Genomic DNA, 12309 nt, shown 5'->3' with positions numbered 1-12309 from the left:
TGACGAAGCTATTTAAGTGTTGAGACTTGCACAGATCTGTTATGGTCAAAACAGGCGATTCTCTGTAACCATATCTGAAATATTGACAACAGATCAGATATTTCCCAAGGGCAATCCACGAATTGAGCACAACATCTAGGCCCCCAGCAGGGTATGTATACATTCTGGTGATAGATCTCTTATAGAGGAATATCTTAATTATCCCAGCCTATAAATGGATAGTTTTCAAGCTGTCCTTAAAGATCTCTTCTCTTACTGGGACAAAAAGGCAAAAACCAAAACCCACCAAGCCTTACAGTCTGTGCTCAAACACTGCATCATTATGATGCATCAATTTGTGGAGTCCTATTTGTCACGATAACCCAACTTTGCAAAAATAAATGTATTTATAAAGCAGGTAATTCCTATTATAAGCGTAAATAATGAAAACAGTCATGAGAGAACTCCAAAGGCCAGGAGATCCTAAAATGCTTATCTGAACCTTTGGAGCCCACCACCAGTCTTTGATTTTCTCACACATTACTGTCCCCCACCCCAATTGTTCATCTATCTATCCATACAGTTTTCTAGGAGTGGGGTGATGAGGCATGTTGCCACTTCTAGCATCTTTGTGGCATATTTCACCAATCCTTCCCCTCCTCCCAGGTGTTTCTTCATTTAAAGTGCCGTGGCTGTTGCAGCGTCTCCTCACTTCCTCTCTGCGGGGTTGGTGCTTTTTCCTCTGTACTCCTTCTGAAAAGGCTACTGCTGCCCATGACTGGCTAGTGAGTGAGGCAGCCAACAATAGAGGTCCCCCTATACAGGCTGCTGCTCTCTCCCTAGCCTCAGGGGGCAAGGGGTGGTGGGAGGGATGATGAAGACAGGGAGTGAGGCAGCCAGTGGTAGTGTTTTTGTCCATCCAGGCTGCATCGGAGCCAGGGCAACAGAGAAGCAGTGAAAGATGCAGAAAGGGAAGGAGGCTGTGTAAGGGAGGAGGAAAGAGAGTCTGGAAGGCACAGAGCATTGTGGGAACTGTGGCCTGAGGTGGTAATTGCAATGGAAACATAATGTTCAGGCCTAGCAGCCAGCTACTAGAGAGAGACAGCTGGCCAGGATCCAAAACATGGGGAGAGTGGGTAATATTGGGATTGTTGGCATGTTTACCACATGTAGGTGGCAAAATCTTGCCCATTTGCCAAAGCAAAGGCCTGTATTTTGGATGATTAAAATATAGTCAGTATAGCTGTATGCCTACATGATGAGTCTGTAAGGGCACAACTTCCCCCCTCCAATGCCCCCCCCCCAGCCAAGACCCCCTCAATATAGGGACCCTTGCTCTGAGAAATAATATTTTGTTATATGATAACGATAATTTTAAGTACTCAAAGTATTCTCTATTAGCTAATAGGCCTCCCCCTATTTTGCACCCTTTGCTTTCTCCTGCACCAACCCAGGGGTTATCTTTGCCTGTCATGTTGCCTGGATGGTGCAGTCCTATATTCCAAAGCCAAATGGGCATATAACATCATCCCGCTAATAAGGGGATAGCTTTGCTTTAAAAGCTCATTAGGTAGGACTTTCAGTCTCTCAAACTATCAGTCTCTCACTCTCTGCTTTCGATAACTTGCATGTCAGGTAACCGTAATGCATGTTGATTTGTTTTAGGAGTCTCCATTTTTTATGGTCTCACCAACTAGCCTGATGAGGAGAGGAGACTGGTAAATCCCCTTGTACTCAGAATTCTGCTGAATCATAGAAAGCTTGTTTTTGATTGTATGTACAAAATTTTTTACAGTATAAAAATGGGAGCAGTATTGCCAACCCCAAGTGTTCAAAAAACATGGGTCAGGCCCAAAAAATCATGAGGCCGATTTAAAATTCATGGGATTTAAAAAATATATATATAGGGTTCATTTTATTACCATCTGGTTTCTCGGCCTTGAGGGTGCACTTGGGACGCATTTTCAAGCATTACTTTGCAACCATGAGGGCGAGAAACTCTCTGCTTTTGATAACGTGCATGTCAGGTAACCATAATGCATGTTGATTTGTTTTAAGATTCTCCATTTTTTACTGTCTCACCAACTAGCCTGATGAGGAGAGGAGACTGGTAAATCCCCCTGTACCCAGACTTTGGATGGAACTGTAAACATCAGCAACGCTGTAGGAGTGAATAAAAATAACAGGAAAACAATAAGAATGTTCTAAATATATCTGCAAAGATAAATGGCTTTGGGCAGCATGGAAAACAAGCTGGATCTTACCGATGGCTCCTTGCAGGACTTTATTCTTAGATACTCCCTCCGTCCCCTTCCATATCTCCCTCAATCTCTTGACCAGCTCTCTCGCACCCTGCTAGAAGCTGCTGCCACTTCTCTTGTGGCTCCACACAACAGGGAATCAACAGAGGGAACAGAGCCAGAAGGCAGATAGGCTGCCTGTGGTAGAGGCAACGTAGTGTCCTCTGGTGGCCTAAAGGAACTACTACAGTTCCTTTTGATCACGAAGCTGGATGTGTGAGGAGCTATGCAGGCTGCAGGAGTGCTTGACAGGGCTGCCAAATGTGTGACTATCATGTGAGATGAAGCACTGTTTATAATGCACAGCAGTGGTGAATTAGTTTCCCTCTTCTACTAAATGAGGATCATTATCATTTTCAATCATTATCTTTCCCACCATGGTGTATTGAATTCTGTAGCTAAAATTGGCCACTGGGCAGCTGGCTAATTTTGAGGTGGGGTATATGCTCTAAATTTTAACCCAGAAGAGACCTTTTAAAACCCTCTTGAAAATTATAGTTTACTGACATGGCCAACAGGGCCATGCCACCATAACAATTAATTGCTACAAAACCCAATGTGTACTCTTAGTAACACCATCCTATCTCCAAATGTGTTATAACCAGGGTAATTATATTTGAGTTTATTGTACCTGTGACCCAAGTTACGTTAGCCTTATGCTAGTAATAGTGTTGTTATAAAAATCATACACTGAAGTGCTGGATGTTGCAAAGAACATATAAAGAACATCCGATGAAGTGAGCTGTAGCTCACGAAAGCTTATGCTCAAATAAATTGGTTAGTCTCTAAGGTGCCACTAGTACTCCTTTTCTTTTTGTAAAATGAACAAAGTTTGATACTGTAGAATTTAAAAACTCAGTTAATTTGATGCAAATAACAATAGTTTATAACTTTCTCAAAATAAGAAAAACAGGTAGTTAGAAACAACCATGCTACTCCGCGGCCCCCCTTATATTAGCATATATTCATTTATATTTCCATAGTTATCTAAAGTTTTCCTCCATACTAACTGAACTAGATTCTGAAACTCACACTTCATGGTGTTCACTGTTTCAGTGGAAAGTATGCCACTCCACATGTTGGAATGATTTGCTCAGGTCTTTAGAGTTAGTCTCTTTTTACTTCATTTTATCCTGGTCACTTCTCTTTTAGTTAAAGGTACTTAACTGTTAATTCTTTATAGGTTTAAATGTTTCAGAGGCATTTAGTATGTACTATAAATTGGTGCTTTATTTTTTTCAAATAAAACAACAAAATAAGTCAGTTTTATTACAATCTGAATATGGCTACTTAGCGTGCACAATAGCAACTCTTAATTATTTGCTTTAAAGGAAAGCATTCCATAGTCTGAAACCTGTGCCAAAGGTCTGTATTCACCATTTTATGAACTTGTACCTGCAGGATGCTCAATGTTCTGGCCCTGATATAGGCACTGTGCTTAATTGCTTTGCAAGATCAGGACCAGAGCACTCAGCACCTGGCTAGAGAGAGCCATGTGTGTGACTGCGTAACTCCCATCAATGGTGCGAGTTCCTTCTGTTCTCAGTGGTTTGTCTTATTGTGTTTAATAGAACTGTAAATTTATGAAAGCAGGGGTTTTTTTTGGAGCTAATCATCAATACACACGCATGCATGCACACGCTGACTTCCAGGGGCGTTGGAGCAGATGTTTTATGATGATTGACTCAATTATTGTTTCTTTTCTTCTTTTAGGCCCATAGCTGGCAACCTGGAATCAAAAATCCGTACCGTGGTGTGGTGGTGTGGCCTGTTCCTGAAAACATTGAAATCACTGTGACACTTTTTAAGGTAGGTTTTTAATGTTTCATTTTAATTCATTTTATAAGGCATACGATATTTCCTGAAGACTTACACACAGAAACGCCTTCTTTCGTGGGGCCTGATCCTGTGGTTCATGTCAAGTCATTATCTGCATACCTACAAGTTCACAGTTTAAGTATGAGAGAGAATTAAGACCCCTTGCAAACATTTAGCCATGTGCTTTAACCAACACATTCAAATAGTCCCATTGAACTCCTCAGGGCTGCTTGCGTCCATAAAATTAAGTACATGCTTATGTGTTTTCAGAATGTCAGTCTAATTTTCCATACAACTGTAATACAGAGTAGTCCGTTTTGCCTAAAAACACTAAGCTGGTAGGAGTCAAAACTTTTTGTGCCTTGACTGTGTGCTGCATCGTTGCAGTCATCGTATTCCTCGTTACATTTGTTCTGAAACAGAATCTATCTCCAAATAGTATAGCATTTCAGGTATGTTATAAAACCGTCACAGTGCTTGTTTAATTGCTATCTTAGGAATTCCTGGAAAACAGAACTATGTTGATGGGAAACATTTAAATAACAGAGAGAATTTTAGGTCTTTGTGTGGTCTGATTAAAGAAATGCTATTTGTTCTAGTATTTCAAAATGGTTTTATTACAGTGAATCTGTGTTCTTATCAGTTTTTGTACATTTAGTCCCAATTCTTATTTACACTGAGGCCCCTGTATGGTGCTTTGGCAGCAGGGCCAGCCCTTGATCAAATGGCGAAGGAGAATCATCTTCGGCACCTCCCCTCTGTTTGTTAAACTTTTGAATATCTTATTTTTTATTGCATTTCATGACTTTGATGCATGATTTGCATGCATGATTTATCCCTATCATATCCCTGTCATATAAGATGGAATTGCATGCTAGGATCTATAAATCGGTATTTATACATGCCATATATAAGCAAATAAAAAAAATCATTTCCTCTAAGCTTATAGAAACTTTTTAATTTTAAGAATGACTGAAATGTACTAACATGAAGAAACTGAACTGTGCACCAACATTGGGTGGACCAGTATTAAATAGTGTAACGTAGGTGACAGCCTTAGAATGTTAACCCTAGTCCTTTAGTTCCAAAAGTCGCTTTTCTCGCCTTTGCCCTCGCGAAATGAAGCACAGCGTCGAGGAGGTCTAAAGACTGGCCAGTGGCATTTTCAAGCCATTTTGACCATCATCAATCAAAGATATGTTTTAATGAGCCTGAGCTTTGAAAAGCTGCACTCAGCATCTGCAGCTGTGACTGGCAGCATGAGCAGAATCCTCAAACCTATCCAAACAATAGGAAAAGTGTCCCCATGTGTCAGCATCTGGTGCAGGTCTGTATAATTGTTCAAGAGTGTCTTCCTGTCCACCAGCAGCTTACTAAGGTCATACAAAAACCCCAGGTCTTTTTGTGGTGCTTCATTAGTCCAAACCTTTCTTCAGTGGACACTTGAGCAGTGTCATCGAGCGAGCAAAAAAAGAAGTCTCCATTGAATTTTCCTCCAACCTTCCCATCACCTCATCTCTGCCCTCGTAACCAAACTGTCTCTTCTTCCAATGAATACGAGTTTCCTTGAAGACGGGCTCAACGCCTACGTTTTCCGCCATTTTTTTTTTTTACAGCAATGATGGCATCTTCAAATCCGTTGTCTCTGTAGACCACAACAAAATCAAAGCAGCTGCTCATCACAGTAGTAATGTTTGCGATGTCCATTGACTGAGTTTGTAATGCCTTGCTTACAGTGTTTACTTGGAGCAGGATATCGTGCCAAACCACAATTTAAATCAGAAGTTTGAAGTCAACGATCTGGTTTGCCAGGCTTTGAATCTCGTGTCGGATTCCAGCCTCGGCTTTACTTGACTGCACCAGTTCCATCAGGCATTGTAAACCTCAGTCACTTGGTAATTCGCTGGCCTAATGCTGTCAATGTGGCTCTGCCAGCGAGTGTCACTTAGTGGCTTCATGGTCAGATTTGTAGCATTGTCCGTGAGGATCTTCCATCTGATAGTTGATGCTGAAAACAGGCTGTATATCCTTTGCAGTGCTCCGAAGAGAGATACTGAATCTAAAGAAGATGCTGCTGCATCTGACGCAACCAGGCTGAGGGAATGGCAGCCAAAAGGCACAAAGAAAGCTCTTGGATTCAGCGCAAGGATCCTGGCATGGATGCCACTGATTCTTCCCTTCATGTTCACGCCGTTGTTGTAGCCTTGGCCTCAGGAATCCTGAAGGTTTATTTTATTCTCATTCAAAACATTCATAAACAGGTCTGTTAGACCTATTCCAGTGGAATCATCCACAGACCGGAAACAGATAGGGTTTCTTTATTTGGATACAGCCATCCTCGTCACCTTCAAATCTTACTGTAAATGACATCTTTTCCCTGTGACTAATGTCGGGAGTGCAGTCCGTTATTACAGCGCAGTACTTCGCTTTGCCAAGCTGTATCAATATGTTATCAAGCACCTTCCTTGCTGTAAGGTCAGTCATTTCATTTTGAATTGTTTTGCTGCAGAAATGGTCCATAGCTTCTTTGCGAACTACTCGATGTATTTCCCAAGGAGCTCTACCAAACTGAGGAAATTACTGTTGTTCAGTGAACAACTTATCAGAGGAGCCCCAGAAAGCCAACTTATTTTTGCCAGGAAGAGGGTAATTGAGATCAGATGCTAGAGTACATTCTTGCCATGCTGGGTTTCTGCATTAATAATGTGCTGGTTTTCTGCATCTGTTTGTTTGTTCAGCTTGAGTCTGGACTTGACCTCCATCCATTTGGAGTAGGCCATAAAATGGCTGGGCAATTTTTCATCTTGCTTCAGAGCATCAGCTAAGTTATGCCAGTAATTGTACCCGGATAGTGCAAGCAACGATCTGACATTCTTGTCAAATATTTTGCAACAAAACCAGAACACTTTGTTAGTTGATTATGAGTAAACTAGTCAACGCCAATTCATTTTCTTGAGCACTCTTTCGCAGTGTGACCTTTGAGAAGAGTCGCTTCTGCTTATTTACTGGAAATGTCATATTCTCGATTTTTTTTCCCCAGTCCGTTCAAAATTGTTTGTTCAATATCGTCAGAGTTTAGGATCACCAGCCATGAAGCAGGATCTGATGTAGACGTTTGTGGTATGCAGTTTTTCTCACTGCTGTTTCTGTCATCATTCGAGGTGGATTCTTTTTTATCATTTCTCTCCTTTTCGTGTAAACCACGTTTTTCTTTGTCATTACTCTCCTTTTTATGTAAGCCACATTCTTCTTTATCGGTTTCCTTTATGCCACCAGGAAAATTGGACAATTCTCCATCACTTTCCTCACATTTCCGTTCCTTATCTTCAGGTAAATCTGCTAATTCCTTAGTAATAGGACTTCCATCATTTATGCTTTGCACCTCAATTTCTTCTGCACTGGGACAATCGCTATTGCCTAAAGCCTGGTCTGTGTTGTCCTGTTTCAGATATTTTCCCATCAAATCTGCCCTTTGCTGCAAACTAGATTGCAGCTGAGCTTTTCACTTTGTATACTGAGCTGCTGAAGGCTATTTTTTGGGGCATTTTTTATTTTCTACGGGGGAAAACAAAATATTAGGGAGAGCAAAAGTCTATGTTCTGCAGTCTTAGAAAGTCATCAAACGTGTGTTAAGCATGGCAAAAGAAATAACAGTATTCTTTTATACTGTTGCTTAGACAGGGGTTCGATATATATCTCTGGCATCTCATTAACTATGTCCTTTATTAGTCACTACTTACACTCTTAAACGCACAAGTACACTTTCACAATTACACAGTAAAACAAGGTTCACAATATCGCAGTTGGTCTCTCACTTCACTTTGTTCTTATATCTCACTAATTGGTAACACCCTTCCCCTTATATATCCATGAGGGCATGACTGACAACATTCTAGGAGGTTTGAGGAAAATGTAATTCTCAGAAAGTCTGGAAGGTTCCATGAGATTCTACAAAGGTCCAGAACATTCTAGGAGGTCAGTGGAAAAATAAATCCACATATGGAATACCTGAAACATTTTACTTCAAACATTCTATTAACAACAAAAAACGCACCCCAAGCCCAGCACCCTCCGAGCCCGGCACCCCAGGTTGTTGCCTGGTTCACCTGCCCCTAAATCTGGCCCTGTTTGGCAGTGTAAAGTCATCTTAAAGCGAGTGTAAATAAGTTATACCCATTTCAAAGCCCTCCTGCGCTGCCAGAGTACTTAGTATAAGTGAGAATCACAACTTTTATAATTCAGATGTATTGACTTGATCCCTGTTACTTGATCTTTTTTTTTTTAATCAGTAAGCAAATGTAGTTAAACCTTGTCCTAAGCCTAAAAGCTCTAAACATACATTTTATGCCAAAGAAAACAGAGGAAGTGACATCACCCTTACTACAGGGACAGTTTCAGAGTAGCAGCCGTGTTAGTCTGTATTCTCAAAAAGAAAAGGAGTACTTGTGGCACCTTAGAGACTAATAAATTTAATTGAGCATAAGCTTTCGTGAGCTACAGCTCACTTCATCGGAGACATCTCTACGTAAAAAAATAAATGGATACAAATCAGACATAAAGAATTATAACATTCAAAACCAGTTGGAGAACACTTCAATCTCTTTGGTCACTCAATTACAGACCTAAACGTTGCAATTCTTCAACAAAAAAACTTCAAAAACAGACTCCAAGGAGAGACTGCTGAATTGGAATTAATTTGCAAACTGGATACAATTAACTTAGCCTTGAATAAAGACTGGGAGTGGATGGGTCATTATACAAAGTAAAACTATGTCCCCATGTTTATTCCACCCCACCCCCTCCCCACTTTTCCTCAGATGTTCTTGTCAACTGCTGGAAATGGCCCACCTTGATTATCACTACAAAAGGTTCCCCCCCCCACTTCTGCTTAATAGCTCACCTTAAGTGATCACTCTAGTTACAGTTTTCAGAGTAACAGCCCTGTTAGTCTGTATTCGCAAAAAGAAAAGGAGTACTTGTGGCGCCTTAGAGACTAACCAATTTATTTGAGCATGAGCTTTCGTGAGCTACAGCTCACTTCATCGGATGCATACCGTGGAAACTGCAGCAGACTTTATATATACACAGAGAATATGAACCAATACCTCCTCCCACCCCACCGTCCTGCTGGTAATAGCTTATCTAAAGTGATCATCAGGTGGGCCATTTCCAGCACAAATCCAGGTTTTCTCACCCTCCACCCCCCCCCCCCCAAATTCACTCTCCTGCTGGTGATAGCCCATCCAAAGTGACAACTCTCCACACAATGTGCATGATAATCAAGTTGGGCTATTTCCTGCACAAATCCAGGTTTTCTCACATCCCCCCCACCCCCATACACACACAAACTCACTCTCCTGCTGGTAATAGCTCATTCAAACTGACCACTCTCCAACTTTAAATCCAAGTTAAACCAGAACATCTGGGGGGGGGGGTAGGAAAAAACAAGAGGAAACAGGCTACCTTGCATAATGACTTAGCCACTCCCAGTCTCTATTTAAGCCTAAATTAATAGTATCCAATTTGCAAATGAATTCCAATTCAGCAGTTTCTCGCTGGAGTCTGGATTTGAAGTTTTTTTGTTTTAAGATAGTGACCTTCACTATACAAATACAACCGCATTTGCTCCAACCCCTCAGACAGAGACAAACACCTACAAGATCTCTGTCAAGCTTTCTTACAACTACAATACCCACCTGCAGAAGTAAAGAAACAGATTGATAGAGCCAGAAGAGTTCCCAGAAGTTACCTACTACAGGACAGGCCTAACAAAGAAAATAACAGAACGCCACTAGCCGTCACCTTGAGCCCCCAACTAAAACCCCTCCAACGCATTATTAAGGATCTACAACCTATCCTAAAGGATGACCCAGCACTCTCACAAATCTTGGGAGACAGGCCAGTCCTTGCCTACAGACAGCCCCACAACCTGAAGCAAATACTCACCAACAACCACATACCACACAACAGAACCACTAACCCAGGAACTTATCCTTGCAACAAAGCCCGTTGCCAACTGTGTCCACATATCTATTCAGGGGACACCATCACAGGGCCTAATAACATCAGCCACACTATCAGAGGCTCGTTCACCTGCACATCCACCAATGTGATATATGCCATCATGTGCCAGCAATGCCCCTCTGCCATGTACATTGGTCAAACTGGACAGTCTCTACGTAAAAGAATAAATGGACACAAATCAGATGTCAAGAATTATAACATTCATAAACCAGTCGGAGAACACTTCAATCTCTCTGGTCACGCAATTACAGACATGAAGGTCGCTATCTTAAAACAAAAAAACTTCAAATCCAGACTCCAGAGAGAAACTGCTGAATTGGAATTCATTTGCAAATTGGATACTATTAATTTAGGCTTAAATAGAGACTGGGAGTGGCTAAGTCATTATGCAAGGTAGCCTGTTTCCTCTTGTTTTTTCCTCCCCCCCCCCCCCGATGTTCTGGTTTAACTTGGATTTAAAGTTGGAGAGTGGTCAGTTTGAATGAGCTATTACCAGCAGGAGAGTGAGTTTGTGTGTGTATGGGGGTGGGGGGGATGTGAGAAAACCTGGATTTGTGCAGGAAATAGCCCAACTTGATTATCATGCACATTGTGTGGAGAGTTGTCACTTTGGATGGGCTATCACCAGCAGGAGAGTGAATTTGTGGGGGGGGGTGGAGGGTGAGAAAACCTGGATTTGTGCTAGAAATGGCCCACCTGATGATCACTTTAGATAAGCTATTACCAGCAGGACAGTGGGGTGGGAGGAGGTATTGGTTCATATTCTCTGTGTATATATAAAGTCTGCTGCAGTTTCCACGGTATGCATGCGATGAAGTGAGCTGTAGCTCACGAAAGCTCATGCTCAAATAAATTGGTTAGTCTCTAAGGTGCCACAAGTACTCCTTTTCCAGTTACAGTGTGTATGGTAACACCCATTGTTTCATGTTCTCTATGTATATAAATCTCCCCACTGTATTTTCCACTGAATGCATCCGATGAAGTGAGCTGTAGCTCACGAAAGCTTATGCTCAAACAAATTTGTTAGTTTCTAAGGTGCCACAAGTCCTCCTGTTCTTTTTGCAGGCACAGTGTAATCCTGGTTTCACCAGCCAGGAAGGAGAGGGCATAGTCATTCTCCTGATCCATTTTTAAAGCTGTTTTAGTTTAACGCTGAATACTTTTCATTTCTCTCTGGCCCCACCCCCTAAAAGAAAATTACACATGGGTTATAAAATTGTATCCCATAAATACCATAAAATATGTTTTAAAACAGATAAGGTACAGGGCCCCTGAAAATGGGGGGGAAATCCTTAATCTCTTCTGTGGTAGAAAAAGAACATTGGGGTCAAGTTAGGTAAGTGTAGGGCTGTACTCTGCCCTTTGGAAGTTTTGCGTTTGATTCCCACTCTCTCTTACTCTGGGCTGAGATGGTCAGGAAGTGCTGCAGATGTATCACACTTACCCCATGGGTTGGCTGCTGGTGGAGAAGTGAAAAAGGAAGTGCCTAATGTCACACAGTAACAATCCTTCTGGACAGTTGAAGAGTGGATTAATTGATTTGGAAGGCAGTCATATTTATATCTGGTCCTTAACCAGAAAGATGGAGGCTTTAAAACTTGAAGTCCTACAGGTCAAAAAGTATTGGCTGTCTTAACAGCTCTTTAGTGGAAGTGAAAGATCCACTAAAAAGAACTCAGTGTGAAGGGAGAGTCTGCTATAGATTTAATACTTGGCATGAGTATATTCAATGTGGCCCTGTCTTCTAACAAACAGCAATTGTTTGTGTTGATTAAAGTATTAAGATCACAGGCAAGCTGCCGGCTTTATATCCATGTTGGCAAAGTGAAACATGTTGCTCTTACAAGCTTTATAAGAATCAAAGATAACGTACTAACACAGTGCTGCTGTTTGGTAAGCAGTGATCTGAAATAGTAGTGTAGGAATAGAGCAGACTCCAAAATAGCCATGTGTTTTGGGACATGATACATAGGGTAGTGGCTCTGAATTTGGAGTGGCTGTTGAAATATGTTACTGGTAGGATTAGGAGATAAATCTAGGCTTCAAGTACTGATGAGAATATTAGGAATATCCTCTTCGGTAGTCACCAGTGTATACTTGAGAACTTACGAGTAAAGTGTATGTGATTAGTCAAGAGACCTGATATTTTGTTATCTAAAAGTTCTTATTTTGTGCTATTAGCTTGTTT

The 12309-nt window shown here is 41.3% G+C and overlaps 1 protein-coding gene across 10 annotated transcripts in view; it reads left to right on the top strand.

Annotated features, from left to right (window-relative positions):
• EHBP1 (EH domain binding protein 1) overlaps nucleotides 1-12309 on the top strand; it is a 410447-nt gene that overhangs the window by 149598 nt on the left and 248540 nt on the right. For all 10 annotated transcript variants that reach the window (XM_084623076.1, XM_084623074.1, XM_084623082.1 and 7 more), the window contains exon 4: nucleotides 3993-4088. In XM_084623076.1, the coding sequence (XP_084479202.1) occupies nucleotides 3993-4088 (96 nt within the window). The remainder of the gene's footprint in view (nucleotides 1-3992; nucleotides 4089-12309) is intronic.

The sequence above is a fragment of the Lepidochelys olivacea genome, assembly GCF_965140295.1.
Source record: "Lepidochelys olivacea isolate rLepOli2 genome assembly, chromosome: 3".
In the NCBI taxonomy this organism is placed as follows: Eukaryota; Metazoa; Chordata; order Testudines; family Cheloniidae; genus Lepidochelys; species Lepidochelys olivacea.
The sequence above is the reverse complement of the archived record's forward strand: the minus strand, read 5'-3'. Positions and strand labels throughout refer to the sequence as shown.